Below are 26,379 nucleotides of genomic sequence, written 5' to 3'. Positions count from 1 at the left end.
CTGCAGCAGACAAACTTTCACTAGAAAATTCTTACTTGCATGTTGAATGATTCCCAGGTACCACAGTGTTGTTCATCCTCCCCGCAGACTTTGCTCTCATCTGTACCGGCTTTAAGAATTTTGTACCGTTGGATAAGTGCAAGGCCAAGTTGCTCAGGATCCCCACATTTGGCTCACTTGTGATCACACCAAACCAACCTTGAACACCAATGCTGCTCCACATAATCTGATGTGTGTGACTGCCTCTTGGATTGTTGTATCCAGGTAACTCTCCTCACCTCTGATGCATCATAATATCTCAATCTCAGGCTTACTCCCCCTCAATTACTGGAAATGTGGTCACATTTAACTGCAGTGCTTTTCTATCAGTTCATGCATCACAGATGCAAGACCCAAGTTTTTTTTTATTAAAAAGTACTGTTAACAGGCTTTTTCTACCTGTTAACTACAATAATTGAAGGCACCAAAGAGCTTCCCAAGCCTAGAAATATGGGATGTCACTCCTTTCCCTAGGACCATCAGGCAAAGAAATATAGATTAGCCAGCATCAACAGTCTTTGTCAATGCTAAGGAACTGAGATTAAAGTGGGAATGGTAGAGTTGGGGGGGGGGGGGGGTACAACCATTTTCAGTCTGCAGTGAATTCAAAATTCTCAGTGGAAGTTTTAGTTGAAATCAGATGGAAGGTACACAAATTCAATCACAATGCTAGAGGCATATAAGGAATGAGTTAATTACTTAACCAGTGGACACACCTCACAAAAACAGAGAGAACAAATCAGGACCCTAACCATTCCCACCTCACTATGGTAACCAATGAAACAATCAGATAATCCTCCTAACATGAAACATATCACACTAGACTCCAAAGCTAACTGGTGGATGAACTGAGAACTGAGCTTACTTATAAATTCCATGGCCGTGCATCTTGCCTTCTTTCCAGTGGCCCTGATAGTGGTTGTTCTTCTTGAGTGCTTTGCAGGTCACAATCAACTCTCCATACCTGATAAGAAAGAAATACATTTAAAACTTCGTACTCATCAAGAAGTTTGTCCCAAATGGGAAGGGAACACTGCTCCACTTTGCAACACCTACGCTTTATAGACTTTAGAGTCCCTTCTATTGCACTCAGTCTAAACCACATTCTGCAGGGCAACAGCAGGGCCATCATTCTCAATATTAGCACAGTATATCACTTGTACTACGCATTCCTCAGGGACATGACCAATGTAGTGTTAACAACCAAGCCCCTTTAAACAGAAACAAAAATCAAAAAGAAAATGTGGACGCTTGGAGTCTGAAATCAGAACAGAAAACGTTGGAAATACTCAGCAGGTCAGACTGCAACTATAAGAAGATAAACAGAGTTATTGTTTCAGGTTTGAAAATCCTTTACAGAAGATTGCAAGCTGCAAGGCAGCTGACAGTACAACTGGCAAATAATAAAATTGCCCAAGACAGCAGGTATAATTTCACAGTAGCACCATTACTTGTATCAGAGGAGGCAGAACTTCAGTTTAACATTTCTTTCAAAGAACTGCTACTCCAATTGTACGGCACCAAAAGAAAAACTTGCTATTTGAGCTCCAATTTCTTTACAGCTGCCATCAAGTTTGAAAATGCTGTGACAAGGTGTCAGTACTTGTGATCACTTATCTCTGCTCCTATTCAATAATCCATACAAGCGAACACACTCTGAAAACAAAGGGAAGGACAGCGCTGGCTGTTATTTTTCATCTTGCTCTTATCTACTGCCCTGCAGTTGCTGTGCCAGATGAGATCAGTAAACTCTACCGTCACACAGAATTTTACGATACTTACCCATCCTCCAAACCATTTTTGAAATCGCCAGAATAGAATCTCTTATCAGGCCACCGCAATACACCCCTGGAATTAAAGGAACAAGGTTAGAAAGTGCTGAGAATCAAACCAAAGTCTCAGTTGTGGTAATTACAATTTCTTCCCTGATCATTTTAAAGTTTTTTCTCCCAAAGCCAACAGTTAGGATCTTTACAAATCAATCCTCAGGACTTGAAATGACACACTTGCAAAGACATGCCCTCCTTATCATGCCCAATGCACGTGTGTGTAAATGTGTATATATATCCACATACATACACACAGTAACACACAAGGCACATTGATAGTGTATGCACATTCTTTACATTTATGTGTGCATACACACAAGTAGGTGCATACAAGCAAAACATGAAAATCTTTGCATTTACTGTAGACCCTCAGTATTGTGCCAATACTAACTTGCCATGTGGTCTTCCAGCCAACCAACGACCTTCGTAGGTTGCCTCCTTCAGCCGTGGGTCCTTGTAGAAGGTGTAACTGGCAGTGCGAGAAATTGGAGGTTCTACTCTCATGACACCACCCAGTCCAAGAGCCATGTTATCTGAAGCTCCACTCAATGCCTGATCTACAGCTTGGTTAATTGCTCTTAGCCACTTTGTCTGCAATGGGATTACAATGAAACATTTTACAATTTAACATTAGACAGTCTGAACACCCACCTATATCAACCACTTTACTTGGTTTCTTTGCTCCTGTGGACAACTCAACTCTTCTTTCTAGTCTACATTAACAGAACTCAAGTTGGCAAGAGCCCGTTTGCAATTCATGATCTCAGATGATCTTTAACCTCTGCACACTATACCAGAATCTCTCAAATCCCTTGATGTTTGAAAATTAATCGGCCTCCGTTTGGAATGAACATGACTAATCATCTGCAGCCCTGTTGCTGAGAATTTCAAAAAGTTCACCAACTTCCATTCAAAGTAAATTTATTATCAAAGTACCTGTACGACACCAGATACAACTGTGAGATCCATTTCTTCGTGGGTATACTCGGTAATTCCAAAAGCCATAATAGAATCAATGAAAGACTGCACAGAGTGGACAAGCAACCAGTGTGCAAAAGACAACAAACTGTGCAAATATGAAAGAGAATGAGTGAATGAGGGAATCATGAGATCAAGAGTTCTTGAAAGTGAATCTATAAGTTGTAGCAACAGTTCAGTGATGGGGTGAGTGAAGTTATCTCTTCAAGAGACAACTGTTCCTGAACCTGGTAGAGAGAGTACTGAGGCTTATGTACCTCCTTCCTGATGACTGCAGCAAGAAGGGAGCACACCTTTTGGGTGATGGAGTGGGGGGGGGGGGGCAATCATGGATGTTGCTTTCCTGCAACAGCAGGAGATAGGAAGTGGGGAGTGAAGATTTCCCATTTGAGTCCTAAACAGGCATCCCCTTTTACTGCCTGGCCCTAAACTCCTTAGTTAGCAGAAACAGCCTTGCAGCATCTAAATTAAAGGCCTTTAGTGCTTAAAGAACATCACTGAAACTTCAAAAATTTTGCAGAGTGAACACAGTTGTAATTTTCTCACACAGCAAATCTGTAAGAACTCTATGGAAAATTCTTGGCAAGGAACCCAAAATCTGGGCACAATATTCCAGCAGTGTCTCACCAAGGCTCTGTACAGGACTTCCTCACTCCTGTAATCAAACCCTGCATGATAAAGGCTGACACACCACATGTCCTCCTTGCTGCTGGCTGCATTTTACACTTGTCTTCAGCAACTGACAGATCCCTTTGAACATCAACACTCCCCACTCTCTCTCCATTTAACACATACTCTGCTTCTTTGCTGTGTACACCAAAATGGACAACCTTAAACTTCTTCCATATTAGTGGGCATCAGTGCCCACTCAGTCTACCATTCCCCAATGAAATCACTGACTGCTGAAGCCCATTTGGTGGACTACTTCCCATCAAGTTCAAAGTGGCCATCAGAAAACAACTCTTTCAAAGCCAGGAAGTTTGGATGAATTTGAACGATGCTCACTTTACCTTCTCCTGTGGAGACGCCGCAGTGAGGATGAACTGTTCTTCAGGTGTAGTTATCTTCAGGGAATTCCTACACACAAAAGTATAAACAGATAACTGCTGGGGGCCAGGGGCAATTTTGTTATTTAGAGGTTAGTGACCTGGAGTGTTAAGTAACAAGACACCAATACCAGTATTTTCAAGCAGTATCACTTATACCCATCAACTTTCTAATATCTGCATCACTGCCTTACATGCCAATCTTTGCCTTAGCAAAAATATGCATGAGAGGAAGCAACCACCCTCCATAAATGTGATAAATATGCCCATTAAGCTCATATTTATCTTATTTCCATTACTTCTTTACTCCTCAGTTTACTGCAAATGAAGTGGGTGGATTACTGTACCCTCAGATCTCTGGTGTGCCCAGATTAGATATCAATGAACATTAAAAAGGATATTGGTGGTTTCCTTTCAATATAAAGATACCTTTCCAGAAGGAAAATAAAATAAAGCACCTTAAATAAGTTGTTTTCAAACAGCTCAGAGCCATCAACAACTCATGACAAACAATCATTGCCCAAATCTAAGAAACTACTTAACTTTTGAGGCTGAAAAAAAAATGACAGAAGAAACCCTAGAGGATGCTTGAACTGATTAATGTAGAGAAAATCCCAATAAATCACTGTTAGAATATTTCTTACATGAAAATGCCTACAAGGGATACAATCATTCTATACTCACGGGTTGCTGCTTTCTTCAAGTTGCGGTTCTATCCAGAGCGTGGTGAGGGGGAATATATGGTGAGTGGAAAACTGAGAATCAAAGAAAGAGAATGAAACTCACATTAGATGATGCTCATGGGAAGTAAAAAGCTTCAGGCACAATCAACTCCAATTAATCTGCAAAAACCACCAAGAGTTAAAATATGAGACTCATCTAGAACGATGGAAAGAGGAACAAGTACAAGCGCATATCAGCTAGACAGTAACCCTTCTGTTGTGTTGGCAAGACATTGTGGGAAACGGGCTTCAGTTTGCGTCACCTACATCTTTCATCACTGACCCAGAAATCACAAAGAAGATGAAATAAAAATTTTCCACTTCCCACAAAATTGATCTCTTAATAAATGGTCTTGGAGAGTACACAGATGATTACTGAGGAAGGTGGGGTGGGTAAGAGAACACCAAGCCAGGCTGAAAACAGAGGGAGGAGGCCCCTCCACCCACTGTTTTGTTTGCAAATGTGCAGTCACTGCAGAACAAAAATCGAGGAAGTGAGGGCAAGACTGCTGTGCTGGAGGTAAATGAAAGATTGTTGTGTTCTATGTCAGAGCAACATGTGGCTTACAAGAGGTCCAGCTACGATCTCCAGAAGGCTGCCTCACAGGTGAAGTGGTAACTCGGGACTAAACTTGAATCAACGAAGGATGCTCAACAGTTGTGGCAGAGCTTGAATATTGCCACCTCTCAAAATTAAATCAAGCAACATAAGGGCTTTGCTTCCAGATGAGATTAATCCTTTCTATGCTCACTTTGACCATCAAAACATGGACGAACCATCACAAATTCCCACAGTCCCTGATGATCCTATGATTATTGAGGCCAATACACGATCAGCCTTCAGGAAGGTGAACCCATGAAAAGCATCCGGACCAGATTGGGTACCTGACCAAGTACTAAAGACCTGTGCTGATCAACTGGCTGGGGTGTTCACAGAGATCTTTAACCTCTCACTTCAGCAGTGTGAGGTACCCACCTGCTTCAAGCATATCAGAGCCCAAGATGAACATGGTAACTTGTCTCAGTAACTAATGTCTCAAAACACTTCATCACTGTGGATGTTAGTGCTACTAACATCCACAGTGATGAAGTGTTTTGAGACATTAGTGATGAAACATATCAACTCCTGCCTGAGAAGTGACTTCAATCCACTCCAATTTGCCTATTGGTGCAAAAGGACCACAGCAGATGCCAGCTCACTGGCTCTTCACTCAATCCTGGAATACCTGGACAGCAAAGATGCATACATCAGCATGTTCTTTATCAACTGCAGCTCAGCATTCAGTACTATCATCCCCACAAAACTGATAAATAAGCTCCGACCTTGGCCTTAATACCTACTTGAGCAAATGGATTTTCGATTTCCTCACTTGCAGACCTCAGTCAGTTTGGACTGGAAACATCTCCTCAATCTCCATCAGCACAGTTGTTCCAAGGCTATGTGCTTAGCCACTTGCTCCACTCACTTTACACTGATGATTGTGTGGCTATGCACAGCTCCAGTGCCATCATCACGTTCGCTGATGACGCCACTGTTGCTGGCCGAAACAAAGGTGGTGATGAATCAGCATTTAGGAAAGAAATTGAAAATCTGGCTGGCTGGAGCCACAAAAGCAACCTCTTACTCAGTGTCAGCAAGACCAAGGAACTAATTATTGGCCAGGAGGAAACTAGAGGTCCATAAACCAATCCTCCGATTTCCCCAATGTAATGGAGAGGCACTGCAATGTTAAATTCCTGGGTGTTATTATTTCGGAAGACTCATCCTTAGCCCAATGTGCAAGTGCAATTATGAAGAAAGCAAGGCAGTACCTCTACTTACTTAGGAGTTTGTGAAGATTTGGCATGACATCTAAAACTTTGACAAACTTCTATAGATTCCTAGTGGACTGGCTGCATCTCAGCCTGGTATGGAAATACCAATGCCCTTTGAACTGAAATTCCTACAAAAAAAAAGGTAGATATGGCCCAGTCCATCCTGGGTAAAGCCCTCCCTACCAGGGAGCACTTTTACATGGAGCGCTGTCACAGGATAGCAGCATCCATCAGAGATCCCCACCGCCCATGCTGCTAAGTACAAGAGCCTCAGTACTCGCACCACCAGGTTCAGAACAGTTACTACCCCTGAACCATCAAGCTCTTGAACCAAAGGGGATAACTTCACTCAATTTCTTTCACACCCCATCATTGAAATGTTCCCACAGCCTATGGACTTACTTTCAAGGACTCTTCATCTCATGCTCTCGAAATGTATTGTTTATTTATTATTTATTCATTTTCATATTTGCACACTGGTTAAACACCCAGTTGGTGCAGTGTTTCATTGATTCTATTATGGACTTATTAAGCATGCTGGCAAGAAAAATGAATCTCAGGTTTGTATATGGTGACATACGTACTTGGATAATAAATTTACTTAGAACTTTTAAATTTAAGACAAAAGGAGACCATTTAACCTATCATGGTTAAACAAGATCTATCTAAACTAACTACACTTAGTTCTTGACCTTAGACATACTGAAATTTTAAAGTCTTCTGATCATTTCCACCTCAATTAAAGCTTCAAGTTCTAGAACTTCTTCATAATTTGGATGCAAAAAGCCATTCAACTCTTCCGCTATCATTCTTTTTGCTAACAATGACAAACATTTTACAGTTTTAACCCCTCAGTTAAGGGCCATTCAGTTATATCTACTTTTTAGTTTGCTCCATTTTTATATACCTTGATTGTAACAGAAGAGGGCAGTTGCATTTGCAAGTCTATTGACGGCCAGAAATCATCAAAAAGTGGGGAATATCACAGGAGGTGGGAATAAGGGGACAAATGAAGTCAGTAAATGAAAGTAGTGATGTGAAAGGAATCCGGTCCAGTGGAGCCCCAGTTAAAAACTGGAATACAAACAGGATGTAATCAAAGTTAACTCAATATTGAAGACATCACAGCTTAAAACTCAGCTTTCTTATTAACACAGAGAGGCCTGAAGTTAAGTGAACTAATCTGTGACAAGACCAAAAACTGGTACATTCAATTGCAGCTTGTCAAGCAAAGATGTTCCAAATTCACAAGTGGTGACACCTCACTGAAGAGATTTTCATTGTAATATGTTTCTTTTGCTCTGCAATCATGTATCACCTGCATCACTGGAACAGAGGTTGATTGACTGGAGTCACCTGTTCAACCTCAAGCTTGTTTCACAGTTCAGATACATCATAGTTGATCTCACCATCATTTTCAGACACCATTTCAAAAGCCTCAACATGTAGGCACAAAACTCATTACTTAAGTTCCCAAGAATTTAAAATGGATCCAGCAGCCACAACCATTTGGGTAAATTCCAAATCTACTACCCTTGAGATTAACAACTAAGTTTATGCAAGCTGAAATGTTTAGCCCTACTAGTCTTGACATCATTCCTCTAAACATTTGTGAGAAATCTTTTCCCAAACCACCCATTTCCAAGGCCAATATGTCTTTCCCCAAGATCTGAAATCAGTCATGGTCTTCTAGATGGGGTCTGGACACAAAGAGCCCTTCTGGTAACACAGCGGCACACTCTGTTGCAGTGGCCTCTCCAGGTCCAACCAATGTAATTGTTTGCCCTTTACATCTTTACTTTGATCACAAGGCACTACTGGATTTTGAGAACACTCACTTCCAAGCTGCTGAACAGCTATGCAGCTTCACAGCACGAGCTTGTTGAGTACTATGTTGTCACCTACAACAGCAAGACAGGGAAGGTGGTGCAGTCCAATAAATGGTACAAATGATTGTTTTGGACTTCTTTTCATGATTGCAAGACCCTGTTGGATATTGGGAATGTAGAATACTGCAAGTCTGCTTCATAGGTGACCGACGGCGGGGGAGCTGTCTGACCTCGGTTGCTGTACTGACCCTGCCCTCATGACGCAGCATCACCTGTTGCAGACGCCCAGGTGCTTGCACACCAGAGGCAGTATGGGAGAGTATAAAGGCACAGTGGAGTCCAAGCTGGATTAGGGGATTGTCCTTTCCATGGATGCTGCTCTCCAGTGTTTGCTCGGCAGAAGACAAGCTGAGTTATATTTGCCTGCCATTACATTAGCACATGAGGAACTAATTTGCACTTGTTCTTGTAGAAATATGGCTCCAGGACAACATCCCATGCACCAATCTGCAGGCCATGACACTTGGGGAGTTGGCTAATAATATTACTTATTTCAGACTGTATGTTGTGCTATTGATGTGTTGTGTTTGTTTGCATGTGCTGTGTTTTGCATCTTGGCCCCAGAGGAACACTTTCATTTAGCTGTACAGTTGAATGACAATTAAACTTGATCACATTCCATTACAATAAGGCCACTGGTGATTAATATGGGCATTAAACGCAACTTAACTGATTTTTGTGTTTGGCCAACTAATAGTTCTAGTCTTACATTAGAAAAACATATTGACTTATTTTTCTTGGATTCAAGGTGCTTCTTCATCATATCCTGGTTCTGATCCAGGACTCAGCAATGGCATTTGGGTAGCTTGGCCACCAGTTGTTGTTGCCTCTTACAGGATGGCCAGCAGCGAAGCACAAAAGGGAATAGCCATTTCTGACCGATGTCACCTGCAAGTACTGCAGTTCAGCACTACAACTGTAATCAATATTCCAGGTAGACTATTTTAAGTAAATTGAACAAAGAAAATAACTATCCTTCTTCAGAAAGAGTTAGACAAAAGTAAACTGTACTCGGGCTCTAAAAGGCAACAAAGATTCAGCAGGCTGATCAGCTCACATCTGTGTTGGGACAGGAAATGAGAAAGGAGGACTCAGCTGAGAACTTTAATTGACGTCATTTTGTATTTCATTTTTATGTTTGTACTTTATCCCGTTGTAAAGAATTTTCCATACAATGTAGTGCAAAGTGATCTATAAATAAGTTATTATTATACAAATGTATTCCAAGTTCAGTATGATCATACTGTCTTCTCTACACAGAGAAATGATGAAATGACTGGGGACATCTTCCCACCAGTGAATGTTCAAACCATTGCCATTCCCAACACGAATGAAGAGCTAATCTGCTCCCTTTACTGACCTTTCGCATTCGCATCAGATAGACTGACCTGAGCATGGACAAGTGCATCATTGAAAAGGATAAACCAGTTGATGGAGAATCTACCAGCATGTTGCAGTGTCAAGCCCCGGTTACTGCTCTCACAGATGAGTCGACGTTCTGGTTTTCTCAGAGAATCCTTGGCAAAAAAGATTTTAAAAATGCGATTGATTCTACAGTCAAGTGTATTCATATCAGCAGTTATCTCAACATAGCCAAGAGCAAAAATTGACTAATTACATCTCACACTAACATGATGCAGTGAAATGGGAATCATGGCCAATATCAGCTTGATGTTTGCCTGGGCATCTGGCCACCATTGTTAAAATGCTCTTTTTGTAATAAGGCGATTAACACCAAACATCGTAGTCAATCCAATTCAGTGATTGATTCTATTGAGAGACTACAGTCCAGAAAAGTTAACAAATGACTTCAGATTTTCAGCTTCTTGCTTTTTAAAAAAAAACAATACTTTCTGCTACCATTAAGTTCCTATTAAACAGTGTTATTCTTGCCTTCATACTCCAGAATAATATTCACCAACTACAGCATTTCACTTCACTCTGCATAACAGACCTCCCAGTAGTTGTCCTTGGATAAGATTTATAAACAGAAAACCCTTCTCCCACCCCAAACCAGCTGCGAAACAAGCAATCAAGAATGCCAAGAGTAGAGGGATCCAAAAGTTGAAACAATTCTCTGAAAGCAAAATAAAAGGACACAACTATGAAAAGATTAGTAAGGGAAAAGAATATAAGGAAATAATTATAAACTTGCACAAGGCAATGATGAGGCCAAAGTCAAAATGCAGTGGATAGGAAATGTGGCGACCCACTTTCTACTCAGGCGAACCAGCTCACAAAATGACGTGAGCATTGGCAGAGAGGCCAGCCCCAAAATGGCACTGGGCCGCCTTCTTCACCAGTAAGGGGAGAAAGCCCACTTTTGTAATGCACCTCTGAGGTCATTTCCGCCCGGACAGGGTGGGAATGGAGCTGCGGAAAGGACAGTGCCGTGAAGTTTGAATAAACTAGTCTGGAGTGCAACTTACAGACTGTGTGTCGTTATTTCTAGCTGTTTGTAGCACCTCGCTACAGAAAGTTATATTTTGTTTGGTTCAGCAGCCAGCCATTCTCCCTTTCCACACTGGGGCACTGATTCACGATCAACTGATGTGGTTCACTGAAAAATCTGTTATAATTGACTGTAATCTCTAAAGATAGGCCAGTTAAAATTTTCTTGGTATATTAATAGAAGTAACATCCAAAGATCCAGAAAAATCTACAAGTCCAGCACTAAGTCCCAGGTGTGCTGGATTATTAGAGTTTTATGTTACTGGATTATTACCTACCATATAATAATAAAACAATTAAAGATTAACCAATTACCAAATCCCACTTTTGACATGTCACCTCTGGTAAATTCAACTGGACTAGCCACACGAATGCTATAGCTATAAGAACATGTCAAAGCCTTTGATACAAGTCCTGCTGTGAGTGACCCACCTCCTGATACCAAGCCCTTTCCACCATCTACAGGCCGCAAGTCAGGAGCACAAGGAAATACTCACCACTTGCCCAGACAGCAGCAGCTCCAACAACTCTCAAAAAGCTTAAAATCACTTGTGGCGAAGCAGCTCCTTTGAGTATACCCATCAACCACCCTGAACACTCACCCTCTCTCCAAAACAGCAGTATGCACCATCTACAAAGTGCTTTGCACTTGCTGGACCTGGCTGCTCTGGTAGTACTTCTCAGACAGGACCTCTTCCACAAGGACAAGGGCAATAAGAGCGCAGAACACCACCATGTGCAGGTTTCCTCAAGGCAAACAGTGTCTTGCCTTGAAAATATAATCTCTGGTTCTTCCCAATCACTGCATTAAAACAGCTGAACTTCCGAACTGTTCCATAGATCTAAATAGAATAATCGTGACGGGTGGATGCTGCAACTATTTGGTCTTGCTTAAACAAATGGATTCAAACTCAGTAGTTCCTTCAAAACCCACTTTATTGTTAATACAGAGAAGAAATAGAGAGTTACGAGAAACGTGTTATATTGTACACTACCTACACCACTAATAGGTAGGGCTAACTCAATCAACCCCTAGTAGTCTACACCGCCGAATATACTTAGCAATGTCTGCGTGATCTGTGAAGCAGGCGATCGACTGTGGACTGGCTAGGGTGGAGATTCTTGGCGCTGGTTCAGTGCTCGGCCCACAGGTGGGACCCAAGCAAGTGGTCTGCCCAAGAAGGGACTTGCCCACTTTTATAGCACTATTGCCACCTCCCAGTCCAGCTAGAAAGGGCTAGGCATCCAATCCGATGTTTACATGACCCCAACTTAGCCAATCCAAGCCCCATTCACGTATTAAGCCAACATACATCCTCCACACCTGCAAGTACCAAGGTCAATGTGATCTTCAACAATCGGCCTCTGCCTCCCCAGGGACAATGCACCCTATTAAGCTTACAACCAATGTAAAAAAAACATTTTTAGAGACAAGGTATTTGATTGCTTTTATGCAAATCAGCACTTTTAGCTTGCTTTCAGGCATGTTTTCCGGTAGACCAGAGGCATATATTGTTCTCCCCCTATTTAGTATCAAGGGTCAATCTACCCAACAACATAACAGGCCCACAAATTCCTAATTGTTAACCATTTTGTTACCGTATCCATTTTCATACCCACTCACTCTACCCATACACTTACCTATACACTACCCAACAGCACTTTGTCACTGGAAAAACTGCAGCCATTCAGGGCAGTGGTTCCAAAACCACCAGAGGACAACAGGAACAAAAGCAAATTGTAGCTTTGCCAGTAAATGAATAGAGATTTAAAAATATCTAGGAGTATATACACTGAAGTAGAAGGAACTGAGAAGTTAGCAAGAGTTTCAACTTATTTTGATGCATCAGGGAAAAGTACCCTGATTTTTGGTTACCCAGCAAGAAGCAATTATCATATTAAAAATAAGCAACAGATTGCTAAAATGTAAGAAGAATGATTCTCAATAAGGAATGGAAACAGTCCTAGGTATGATTTTTTCAGGAAGCAGGGAAACTAGGAGGTGTGGAGATGTTCAAGGGTTTCAAGTCAGAATATTTTTGGTCAGTAATAAGTGAAATAGGAAATTGCACTGCAACACACACACACACACACACACACCCCCACAGGAAGAAAGCAGAACAATTCTGTAAACATATTTTAGAAATAGAGTGAAAATGAAGGCCCTAATTACCCTAAATATGGGCAGAACAAAACAAAGAATTAAAGTAGAAAATGGGGATTTCTGATATTTCCCAGATCAACACATTTTCAATCCATTGTTGGTATCAGTGTTACAAGCTAAAATCATATCTAATGTGAGGGTTCGTATAATTATTGAAAATGGTTAAAAGCAAAGTATTAAAATAGAAGGTTAATGCCAGTCAACTAAAATGTGATCAAGTCCAAGATTGTGATCCAAGGTGAATGAATACTGTGAAGCCTTCCAAGAGGTAATGTTCAGGAATAGATGAGGTACAGTGAGGAAGTGACAAGGGATTGAAAGATACAGCACCTTAGATCACTAAAGTATGTTGATTAGAATGAGATAGATGACAAAGACAGACATTATTAGCAGGTGCCATAAAAGGAAACATTTACAAAAAAAAAGTTTTAAAGGAAAAATGCAGACAATTAGAGAAGAGAAAGGAACTATTTGGCAGAGGTCGAGGATGCTACTATGTGTCCATCTTCAGCAGGGAAGTTACAAACAATGTATTAGTGAAAGAACAAGTCCTGTATGCAATAACAACAGATGTGCAGTGCAGTGGTGCAGCTGCTGCCTCACATCTCTAGCAGTCCAGATCCATTTTAACCTTTGGCACTCCCTGTGCAAAGCTTCCCGTGAGGGTGCGAGTTTCTCCCTCGGGTCTTCAGTTCCCTCCCACATCCCAAAAATTGTGTTGGTTAGCTCATCCCCCATAGTTTGTAGATGCAGGATAGAATCAGACAAAGTGAATGACAGCATAGGGAGAACAGGGAAATTTAGTGGGAGAATGGGAATGCTCTATGAACTTTAGAGAATGACTGGCCTCTATATGCAAGAAAATAAAAGCAAAAACCGCTTTAAACTTTATGCCAATACAAGATGTAAAAAGGCCCTTTGTGGGATTCATTTTCTGTGGGGATGCAGCACAAGAATTAAGTCACTTTGGATCTTCCTTGCATTCAGGCATTATTGTAGGGGACAGCAGAATTGCAAATTATATACAATTTTTAAAAAATGGACTTCAGGCCAGGTGGATATTTTAGAAGATCATACTTCATACAGTGGCATATTAATATCCAAAGAAACACCAAATTAGCAAATGACAGCCCAAATAAGCTTGTAAAAGGCAAAACAGTCTAATAAATGAGAAAGCAGGAGAAAGTTAGAGAATTGTTGAACGGTGTTTTGTGTACAAATTTGAAGGTATGTGATAATGTCAGATAATGAATGCTGGGGTGGGGCTGGGAAATAAAATAAAGCACAAAAATTTAAAGGGTGTTTAAAATTTAAAGGGTTCCCATTGTTCTTTTGTTCTCTTCAGTACAAGTTGAATATAATTTCACTTTAGATTTCCCATATATTCCCAGGTCAAACACCAGAGGGAAAAATAATCACATTGAAGTCCTTCTTGTGCTGGATTGGCCTAATGCATAGCAGAAATGATAACTAGTTTCAGGGAAGAGAACATGCAGAAAAGGTAGCCATTGTGGCTTTTACCAACTTCCTGACATTTGTTGGAAAGTCTTGTAAATATCAGGTTAAACAAGACCAGATATCTAGTCATGAAACCAAATCCCCACTGTCGAAGCTGCTGCGAGAGGAAATAAAATTTAAGGGCATTTATGCTTGCTTAAAACAATTATCATTATATACGTGTATAAGCAGTTCCTAAACACAAGATTAAATAAATCATAGAAAACCTACAGCACAATACAGGCCCTTCGACCCACAATGCTGTGCCGATCATGTACTTACTTTAGAAATTACCTAGGGTTCCCCATAGCCCTCTATTTTTCTGAGCTCCATGGACCTATCCAGGAGTCTCTTAAAAGACCCTATCGTATCCGCCTCCATAACCGTCACTGGCAGCCTATTCCACGCACTCACCACTCTCTGCGCAAAAAAAAACCTACCCCAGACATCTCCTCTGTTCCCTACTTCCAAGCACCTTAAAACTGTGCCCTCTCATGTTGGCCATTTCATCCCTGGGAAAAAGCCTCTAACTATCCACACTATCAATGCTTCTTATCACCTTATATACCTTTATCAGGTCACCTCTCATCCTGCATCACTCCAAGGAGAAAAGGCCGAATTCACTCAACCTATTCTCATAAGGCATGCTCCCCAATCCAGGCAACATCCTTGTAAATCTCCTCTGTACCCTTTCTATGGTTTCCACATCCTTCCTGTAGTGAGGTGACCAGAACTAAGCACAGTACTCCAAGTGGGGTCTAACCAGGGTCCTAAATAGCTGCAACATTACCTCTCATCTCTTGAACTCAATCCCATGGTTGATGAAGGCCAATGCACTGTACACCTTCTTAACCGCACAGTCAACCTGCGTAGCAGCTTTGAGTGTCCTATGGACTCAGACCCTAAGGTCCCTCTGATCCTCCACAATGCCAAGAGTCTTACCATTACTGCTATATTCTGCCATCATATTTGACCTGCTGTTGTAAAAATCACTCGCTTACAAGAGCAGACCATGTATTAATAATCTGAACAGGTGAATGGAAACTCACTTCTCCAGTAGCTTTACCAATTAGACTTTTGGATCAAGCGGGCTGATAGACTTTGGGAGCAATGAATGATACCTCTTCAACATTTTTGAATAGCTGCTGCTGCATTTTTTCCCCAGTAATATTGTTCCAATAGGAAGTTTGGGTGAATCAGGTTAGTTTTGGTTTGCACAGCAAGACATTACTACCAATCATTGTAACATCCTCGCATTTCATTACAATATAGTTATTTTTAAACAAAGAACGGTGTTGAAGCTGAAGACACTTTCTTCCAACATTCTGGTAGCAATGGAAAATCTTCTGGTAGAATAACCAGAACTGAGTCCAGTCCTCTAGCTTTAAATAAAGCTCTGGTTAAGCTTTAAATAGCTGCTTTTGTACTCAATTCCTCATGAAATCCATGTGCTTTGACCACATCTGTCACAATATCAATGCATTTTAATCCCAAAGTTCCTCTGTTCCTACATTCTTTGTAACCAGAACTGTTAATCTTTAATCCATTTTTAAAAATCCTGTCTGACACCAATTCTCCTATTCTATAAGCCTCAATTTTGTTAAGATGCTCTTTATATACTACTTTATCAAATGCTTAAAAATCCAATAAACATCTACTGTTTAATATTTGATCCTTTCCATCACACTGGCAGTTCCCTCATGTTGAGGGAAGATAGGAAGATCAATTTCAACCTATTTCATTTAGTAGTTAAATCCACTGAGTCATTGAGCATGGAAACTGGCTCCTTGGCATAACTCATCATGAGAGTTTTTTTTAAAAAAACATTAATCCCATTTTCCTGCATTCACCCACATCTCTATTTCTTTCCTACCCATACAATAGTCCAAATGTTTCTTAAGTGCTGCGATTATACATGCTTCAACCACCTTCTGGGGCAACTTATTCCACATACACACTACTCTGTATCTAAAAAGACATGCCTTCATCACCATATTCTGCTTCCCATCACAAAGCCAACTTTGAGTCCACTTTGCTAAAACACCTCGATCTCATATGCCCCAAATCTGACCCATTCAAAAGCCTTGCTCAAGTTCATGTACACCATCTGACCCAGTCCCCACCTTTCTAGGTGATTATAAACCTATCCTCAAGAATGTTTCCCTACACTGGCACAAAGTTCACGGGCCTGCAGGCTCCTGCCTCATCTCTGTCACCCTTCATTAATTACTCTCCATTCTTCGCCACTGTTAGTGTGCAAGAAATGCAAACTGGACAACACACCCATTCCAAGCACGTGTAGGATATACCAAGTCCCTGCCTTTAGCATGAGAGGAGACTGGAGTACCTGGAGAAAACCCAAGCTCGGTGTTGTAATGTTCTATGGTTTAAGTGATCAACATGCACCCATCACACTGACAGCACCAGAGTTCAGGGTTCAGAGTTCAACAGTTTTTTTTAAAAGTGTGTTCTTTGGAGCTTCTTTGGTTTGTGGCTGCCTGAAGGAGACAAGTCTCAAGCTTGTATAGTGTACACATACTTTTCAAAGTGCGTTTATTATCACTTTGATCCCAGGTTTCTGGAAGAAAGAAAGCACTGGTAATCTCTGTACCAGCCTGTACCCCCCCCCCCCGCCTTTTGTCATGACATTTTAAGTTAATATTGTTAACCATTTAGGGACTGCCCCCATCCTTGCCTTCTAAGTACTATTTGGTCTCTGGGCATAGATCATCTTTGCCCTAATGAGTCCCAACCCATCTCTGACAGAACAAGAAAAACAACAGGAGGATGAACCTTTATTTGTTTCCGCGTCAGTATGGCCCAAGTCGTCTGTTAATTTACCGGAGGTCAGGAGTCAGATACTTTTCTGCAGCATCACTCACTTGATAAACTGCCTATATTATAAGCAAGTTTCATGCACCATTCTCCCACTCCACCTCAACTCAATTCCACCATCAATATCCCAATGGTCCCTTTAGATTTAGAAACTCTCCCCAGCCACAGAGCAGGAGTTGCTTCCTGGTTAGTGAGCAGGTTTCTGAGCCTAGCTTTGTCTTCGTAAGGTTGATTCTTACAGCTAAAAGAAGAGGTGGTAGACAGATTCACTCCTCAACCATCGTGGCTGGGGCTGACCCAAATCCAGAGAGCCAACAAAAACTCCCTTAAAGACTCAAGTGCTTGCTATGACACAAGTTTTATCCTGTGAAAGTTAAGATGGGAAGGTTACACAAAGTATTCCTATTTCAAAAGCCATTTTTTTTTAAGCAAAGACTTTAGTGAATCAAACCATAGCAACCATAGACACCTTCAGAATGCACTACAGTGCAGTGAGTGTTACCAAACACAAGCATGTAAATGGAGCAACTGAATGGAGTGCAACTAATTTATTTGGTAGCAGTCAGCAAGGGAAGGGTCACCACAATGGAATCACTTGCAGAACAAACTAAATCTAGAACAGGGGTATTGCATTTTGATAAAGCACACATCCATTTCAGGCCACACATTAAATACATACTTACACTCAGGGCAGGAATATATCTCGTCAGAAAACCCTAAAAAGAGTTAAACCCATATTAACCCTTCCACTGCTGAGCAAGGAAACATGCAATACGTTTCAAACAAACAGAATCTGCAAACTTTAAACAGAGGTCTTTACACTCCAGCTTCATTTTACATTGAACAGAAGCACTGATGAGTCACTGCCATCTTTTGCTATGTGCTACTTCATGGGGTGATATATACCAAACAAATGCCATTAGCTTCTGTTTGTGCCCCTTCCTATGCACAACACCATTAAATAAAGAAAAAAAAGATTTTACAGCATAGTAAAGTGCTCCCCTTGCAAGTGCCATTGGTAGTTTGACAAGCTAAGCTTTAATGTCACCACGGAGCAGATATACCCAATGTAAAGAGAAAATTCACATCATACACTGGACTTCTGCCAGTTGTAGGTCAATCAATTGATTCAGATTTGACACATCACAACAGACGAGCTCCAGGAGAACTCTGATTAGAAACCACAACACTGCTCCGGCAGCACTTCCACTGGCATTGCAAAGGAAGAGCAAACATGGCACACATGTTCAAATACACACAGTTAGAATATTAGAGGAAAGCAGCAGAGAAGGCAGGGGTGGCAACAAAAAAAAGTTGCAGTAAAAAAACAAGAAAATTGTAGATGCTGGAGATCCAAAGCAACACACACAAGATGCTGGAGGAACTCAGCAGGCCAGGCAGCGTCTATGGAAAAGAGAAACTAAGCAGCAGATTTGTCCTCCAACAAAAGGATTAATTAAGCAGCATCCAATTCATTAAATGGCATCAGGGGCATTCTACAAAAGGCAAAGGCTTCTAATCCAAAATACAGTAGTCAACCTCAGTAGTATTAAGCGTACCGTCATTTTCCCTGGAAAAGTCTTCCAAAAGCTGTATGTGTATTCTGCCTCCTTCTGTTTCTTCTTCAAGTGTAGACCAAGAGCTTCACACTGGCAGCTGACTTCCTGCAATTTGTGGTATTCCTTGGAGGTCTGCCACAGTTTAACAACAGAATTGAATTATCCCATTCAGATCTGCTTCTCCTCTCTTTCATTACAGTGACAAAGCTGATCGAATGGTATTCTGCAGCTGCCAAGGATTCCGTCAGGTTCTCTCACACCAGATGCAGAATACACCTTTCAGCAGCATATTGATGGAATATTTGGGAGAAGAAAAATTTTCAACCCACAAGGTGCGCAACAGTTTTCAACCCTATGTTACGTGTCAATGCAAAAATTTATAGATCATTTTTGGATTTGGGCATTTTTAGCAAGATTAATACTTATTGCTTAAACTCAAATAGATCTTCAATTAGATAATTTCAGAGGGTAATGAAGAGTTAACACTTATTGATAGCCTTCTAAAATATAGTACAACTCTTTTAAGATGTGTGAGGCATGGGTCAACCTTTAATACCAAGGTTCTAAATGGAACTAATATTTACCCAAATTCTATCTTAGATGATGTTAACACATGCTGGTTACCTCTAAAACCCTGACATAGCAAAATTGCATAATTATTACCTGGTAATATCCTGGTCACCATGATCACCACTAAAGCAACACACACAAAATGCTGGTGGAATGCAGTGGGCCAGGCAGCATCTATAGGAAGAAATACAGACGTTCCTGACGAAGGGTCTCAGCCCGAAACGTCGTCTGTATTTCTTCCTATAGATGCTGCCTGGCTCGCTGCACTCCACCAGCATTTTTGTATGTGTTGCTTTAATTTCCAGCATCTGCAGATTTCCTCGTGTTTGCATGATCATCACTAACTTTTATTTGCAAATAGTGTTATTTTTGCAACACAATTTAAGTTTCCCAGTAGGTATGGTAGGAGCTGATCACAGTCAATGACCCAGAACTGAGGGTGTTAGACTATTGTTCACAACATTGCCATACCTTCCAAATGACCGATGAGCTTCAGGTAAAGAAGGCTCATGGCTACCTTACATGAAACGGAACCTTTGGAACACTTCAACTTTCACACAGAGCTCCAAAACTCTGTACGAGTGACCAACTTCACCTCATTACCTCAAAACAAGATAATGTTTAATCTGCTGGTTCAAATCCAAAAATCAGGCTCCTCTCCAGCATCAATTTATAACTCTTTACTACTATGTTATCTGGACAACTATAATGAAGGCTTTATTCAAGATCAGCTGATGTCATCAGATACCCATTTCAGTCTTGGAGAAACTTATGATCTGGATTTCATGACTCAGTGAATTAGGCCCCATGATAGAGCAAGAAATACAGAAGGACATTGCACGTGTGAACTTCTACTTACCACTTCAAAACAGGTTGCAAGCTTCAGCAGCAAACGTGCATATTCATGCAATTGCCTGGTAGGTATGTAGAAGAGAATATGCAAGAGGTCAGCAGCTGAAACATTCTCATCTGTCACTTCCGACAACTGCTGGAGGGTCTGAAGATTTCTGCTGAAGAGCTCCCTACGCAAGACAATAATTTGTGAGTGGGCTGTAACACATTGTGAGCTTTACTTTAAAAAATACTATTAACATGTTACTCAACCAAAGAAATGCACAGTGAAGAGGCATCTCATTGGTGCCCACGAGAAGGTGCCTTCTATACGCAGGACACTCACTGGAAGCCTACACCAACATTTCCTTCCTCCAAAAGCATCACCAAGCAGGACAAGAAGTTCAATGTTCCAGAAATGGTGTCACCTCTCAAGTACCCCCCACATGACCTTTTGACCTCATCATTGGACCACTGTCTCTATTGCTACTGCATCAAAATACAAGAACTTTCCAATTGCCAGTACTGAAAGAATCCCTTCAATGGTGGAGAAGGCCTATTTACCATCTTCTAAGGGCAACTAGGAAATAAATGTAAGCTTATCATCTTTGCCCATACACAAGGAGATGAGATGTTCAGAATTGATACAAGGAAATAGAACTGGTTTGGAATAGACCCAGTGGGAAAAGTCACAGCGATTACATTATCAAAGAGAAAGCACAATTAAGACAAATATTTTAATATCCATGAGTGTAAGATGCCAATTAGAAAATTGTTTTAAAGCCTGCAGGATAGTGCAGAGCTCTGAGAGAAAACAGTCATGTTTACATCTCACAGAACATATATTCTCATGACTCTTCAATGTATCACCATCACCACTGGAGGTGATGCAGAGGAGGTCGATTCCAGAGATGAGGCGGTTAAGCTGAGGAGAGATAGAGTGACCTGGGACGATACCTGCTAGAATTCAGAAGAATGATAGGGCAACTTACAGGAACATATAGAATTATGAAAGGGATAGACAGGCTCAAGAAAGTCATTGCTACTGAAAGTGAGTCAAGAACCAGGAGACATAGCCTTTAGATTCAGGGCAATAGATTTAGGACAGAGATGAGGAGAAACTACTTTTCCCCAGAGAGCAGCAAATCCGAAGAATTTCTCTGCCCAAGGAAGTAGTGGAGGGTACCTCATTAAATATGGTTTTAGACAGATAGATTTATGCATTATAGGGGAATTCAGATTTATGGGGAAAAGGCAGGTAGGTGGAGCTGTGTTCATAGCCAGATCAGCCAACGCCTGCTCCAACTTCATATGTTCTTATGTATCTCTACCCTCATTCTCTTACCATTGCTCCCTCACCAGAAATCAATTTAATTTTAGCGATTATTCCATGATTGAACAAATTTCCCTTTACTCTTCTTATCCATAACTGGCTTGTCTAAGCTTTTCAGTAGTAAGCCAATTTTTCTGCACACTATCTTAATGTAACACAAGAGTATGCACTCATGGAAGCAATGATTCTAAAGCTCAGAAACATCCAGAGCCCGTGAATTTAATTGAAAATAAATAATGTTTTACTTATTTAAACAACTTGCTCATTTTTCTCTGGTGTTTACCACTCCCTTCAGACAATTAAGGAAAAGGTGGACTGAAAGTGATAAACTATCCATCCAGCTCACTACAGACAGATCTGCTGTAAACTATCTGTTTCCATCTATCTATTTGAAGCAGCATCCTTTACAGAAGATTATGAGGACTTGTGCTGCTGGATAATATGGCCTTAGGGATACAAGATCAGATATACTTACACTGTTGGTTTGGCTAATGCTTGAAAACCACCAACTACCACAAAGTTCCCCACCGAACTGGAGTACCTGAAACCAGAGAGAAGCACAATCATAAGAACTAATAGTACACAAGTGAACAGACACCTCCAATCAAAGATAGAACTGAGGTATTGGCACCTACAATATCTGACAACACTCAAGGGTTCTGGAAGTATGTGATAGTCTTAAAGTGTGCAGAAAGCATTTCAGTGGGTGTCCGCCTCTGGCAGGAATCTGGGAGGCAAATTAGGCCACCCAACAAGCTGCTTGTCCTATCAAGCTGGATTATACAAGATAAACATTGGAGGAGAATGGTGTTACAAACTAAAACATTGCAGTCAGGTTGAGAAAAGTAAAAGGGATCATTAAGTCAGTTGGGACATCACATCTATTTGACTCTCACTATCTGACAGTCATATTTTGGGAAGAAAATTAATTGGAAATACTCAAACATGAAGGCACAAACTTGGAATACAGCATGTGGAGAGGAGATAGAATCAGAGTGAAGATCCAATGGGTATAGATGAAGTGTGCAAAGCTACAGCAAGCCTACCAAAGAATTACATACCTTCAGAAATGATGTGTCAAGTTATATTATTGCTGGGGTTAGCCAAAGTATCTGGCAACTGAAACACTGAATATGGAGGGGTGAAGTAGAACATGCAGTCAAGGATTTAGTGCTCCGATCCATAGATTACATACACCTGGGAGATGAAGCTCTGATGGGCACCAAACTAATGTACATGTACTTTAGACTGACAACTAGTGAGGAGACAGGGTGTCAATTGGCTTTGGCATCACAGCATCAGGAAAGGAAAAATGGGACTGACAGGATATAAGGCAAGGATAGAGCTATTCAGCTCAGCCCTCATTTCCACACAAAACCAAGGATTCCACAAGTTATAATGGAGGATGACTCATGTCTGGACCACTGAATGACATCACATTAAGAAATGGAAGTAGCAGAAAACTTGTTTTTTTTTTTAAAAAAGTCATAGCCAGCATAGTAACACCAAGTAATGGCCAATAAAATGAGATTGCCAGAACAAAACAGGCAAAATCAAACTAGGGATTCTGTACTGATCACAGATCTCCAGTCACAGACACTATGTGACCAATTTGAGACCAGAAACAATTCATCACAACATGCTTGGAAATTATGCATTCCCGACTCCCCCCACCAACACCCCCAGATCCTCCAGTCCAAACATGTGTGCCAACTGCCTTACATTTTTTTTAAAAAAAGATATCATGCTGTGCTAGGAACCTCTGCTAAATCGGAAGCCTGGCACAAATCCCTGACTTTTGCCCACACTCTTGCAGCAATGAATTGGCCAGAGCTTGGGACAGAGGAACTGCCCGTGAAGGGCAAGATGAGTATTGCAACCACTGAATATCACCATCACTGGGACAGGTCACAGGACCTCCCACCACTGGTAATAATGCAACTCTAAATGCTACAATGATACCATGGGAATGTAGCTCAAAGGATGAGGTACCAACATCCCGGTTAACATAGTAAACTTTTGTACCATTTCCCCTTTCAATGGGATATCAAGTAAATCTTTTCTAATTTGTATCCCTTGCAAATATTGGCAGTACTCTAATAGTAACAGGGTTGTGTACTTGCTCTTTGAAAGTGTCCAGGAAGACCTTTGAATTCTCCAACATGACAAGTGTTTTGACATCTTTTGAACTGTGAAGAAATTTATTCAAGGTGAAACTGTGTTGGCCAATCAGGTAGCAGAGTTTACTAAATTTACTAGCAGCAGCCTGTAGTAATTGACTCAGTGTTGATCCCAAAGCAGAAGCCAAATTATCTGTGAGGGGAAAAAAAAGTTGATAAATCAGTAATATTAACAATTTGCATTACAAAAATCAAGATTATCAGCGCATCACAAGATCCTCATTCACGCTTCACAGTTTTTAATCTCACACATATATTGAAGGGTGACCCTGCAATGGTACTTCAGTCCACAAAGGATTTGTGGAAAATTAGATGAATGGGCTTCCAATTCCAAAAGCTACGAGACAGTACAATGTTCCCAACAGATGAGCAACATCCAACTTATTTTCTTAGACCAAAAGATACTTTATTTTTAAATAAGTTCCTCAAGAACTCTCAAAACATAAGTTACCTCAATCTTTTAGCTATGTTCAATGCATTACCCTACCCAGAACCTGGTTTCTTCAAAGAGTTTCTAGAGCTTCAATATCTCAATGCCAAATACAATAGGAATTTACTTAAGTTAGTTAAGGCAATGGTATTGTTAAGTCTCCATGACATTCCCATTTCTTCACATATAGTATCAAGTCACTATAGATTATAGGGATATTTTCTGGCTTATTTGTTATTTAATGCTTTGGCACAGTACCAATGGGCTCAGCTCTATCGTAGTATAACACCAGGTTGCAACATTAGTGGTGCATGTTTATTGGGATATAGTTACAGTTGGTGCACATCTGACCAAGTGTAATACCAATGAGCACATTTCACTGTGTAATATTGCAAGAACAATTTCTACCACCATACAGTATAACAATTCAGTCCTAAAGGCTAACATTTTTCATCTCACACTATTGTCTACAATCATTTTAATTCTGAGAACATCCCATCTCTCATCATGTCATTGATTAGATTTCCAGTTTAGATCAATATCCTAAAAGTATTATCATCTTGCTGCATAAAATGTTAGAGTGAACAAGCAGTCAAAAAGTATAACTTTACATACCTAAACCCAGCAGAGGTCTGAGAATCTGATTTTTCATATCATTTAGCTTAGAGTGGAATTTCCTCTCTGATGATGCCAATTCATGTAAGCTGGCGATATAACCCATGACATTCCTATCTGCAAGAGCAAGGCACCTCTGCCCTCCAGCAAACAGACTGTTTATGTAGCCAAGCTGAAATCAGAGTACAGCATTACCACCATGCCAGGAAAACAACAGAACATTACAGTAAGGTAAACATCGAAACTTCGGACAGGACTTTAAGAATATTTGTCAACATCACACCAGGAACAAGAAAAAGAGCTTAAAAGCACACACACACACTCACACACTCCTAAGATTCATTCAGTTCTCAAAGAGGTAAAGAAAGTATTCTCCTTCATTTCATTCAGGGCACCAAGCTAGAAAAGAGTGCATACAAAGTGCCATTCACATTATTGAAATACTTCAGGTTTTTTCCCCTCCTGTTGGCACATTTTATTATAATTGTGTTTGCAATGTGCAAAGTAAGACTCTACAAGCAGTATATTGGGATAACTAAATTACAGAAGGATTCAGCATCAGGATACCAGATGAAGTTGCACAAAAGGAACTGCTCCTCTCAGGTGGTTATTCATGACATGTTGCATACCTGAAAATCTTATCACTTTCATTTTTGTAACTCAGAACAACACATGTAACACTCACCATCATACATACACAGCAACTTCCCATTAGTGTTATCAGTTGACAAACAAAATTCACTCCCAATAATTTCACAACACTAATCTACTGCATGATCAGAATTCTGTAACTACGTCAACACCCATAAACCTCCTGAACATTGCAGTGGTATACAGTTACATAATAAGTATACTTACCAACTGCATAAACAGGAACCCATAAGAGTTTTAGAAAAGAGAGCAACTTTAAACATTTGCCTGTTCTTTATTAACTTTGTCTATAATCTCAAACTTCTGAGACAAGGTTTGCTTTAACACCAATCATTCTGACATAAGCTTACATTGTTGTGAGAGTTTAAAAAAAATCAATTTAAAATACTGCAATTCTCTCAATCAGATAGACTAACTTTTCTTCTGTAACTATACATATTGAATAAGAGGCAAGTGATTAAACAGTTATATCTTAAATAAACTCAACTAACATTCAACAAAACTTCATATTGGATAAATTAAAATTACCACCCAATGATTTAGGATACAGACCCAGATATTTTCAGTGAACTAAGCATACTATCAACACCAAACTCTTTTTTTGTAATTTATTTTTTTATTGAAGTTCATCTTCAAGTATTACATAAGATGTATTTCAGACATTGTACCTATATATCATATAATAATATATATCACAAATCTCCACAAAGTATTTATCTGAGGTACACGCTTATAGAAAAGAGTGGAAAGAAAAAAACAAGCAAAATGAAAGAACTATGTACAAGTAGGGAGTGATTTTTTTTTACAACATATTCATTGATTTGTGAGAATAAAATCAGGCCTATGAGGCATTATGTAGTTAAACCATTTTTCCCAGTATGAATCAAATTGTTCCAAATTGGATAAAATTCTCTTACGTTTGATTGGATTTAATAGCCCATTGAC

General features: G+C 40.4%; 1 protein-coding gene across 1 annotated transcript in view; it reads right to left on the bottom strand.

Annotated features, from left to right (window-relative positions):
- als2b (alsin Rho guanine nucleotide exchange factor ALS2 b) overlaps positions 1-26,379 on the bottom strand; it is a 155,336-nt gene that overhangs the window by 63,079 nt on the left and 65,878 nt on the right. Inside the window, exons 9-19 of the mRNA XM_059967134.1 lie at positions 24,784-24,955; positions 23,682-23,871; positions 22,034-22,099; positions 20,254-20,416; positions 18,825-18,956; positions 9,707-9,835; positions 4,577-4,647; positions 3,857-3,923; positions 2,260-2,459; positions 1,822-1,887; positions 905-1,003 (exon numbers count right to left, since the gene is read on the bottom strand). Of these exons, the coding sequence (XP_059823117.1) occupies positions 905-1,003; positions 1,822-1,887; positions 2,260-2,459; positions 3,857-3,923; positions 4,577-4,647; positions 9,707-9,835; positions 18,825-18,956; positions 20,254-20,416; positions 22,034-22,099; positions 23,682-23,871; positions 24,784-24,955 (1,355 nt within the window). The remainder of the gene's footprint in view (positions 1-904; positions 1,004-1,821; positions 1,888-2,259; positions 2,460-3,856; positions 3,924-4,576; positions 4,648-9,706; positions 9,836-18,824; positions 18,957-20,253; positions 20,417-22,033; positions 22,100-23,681; positions 23,872-24,783; positions 24,956-26,379) is intronic.

Source organism: Hypanus sabinus, chromosome 4 (assembly GCF_030144855.1).
Source record: "Hypanus sabinus isolate sHypSab1 chromosome 4, sHypSab1.hap1, whole genome shotgun sequence".
NCBI lineage: Eukaryota > Metazoa > Chordata > Chondrichthyes > Myliobatiformes > Dasyatidae > Hypanus > Hypanus sabinus.
This window is presented reverse-complemented; position numbering and strand designations above follow the sequence as displayed.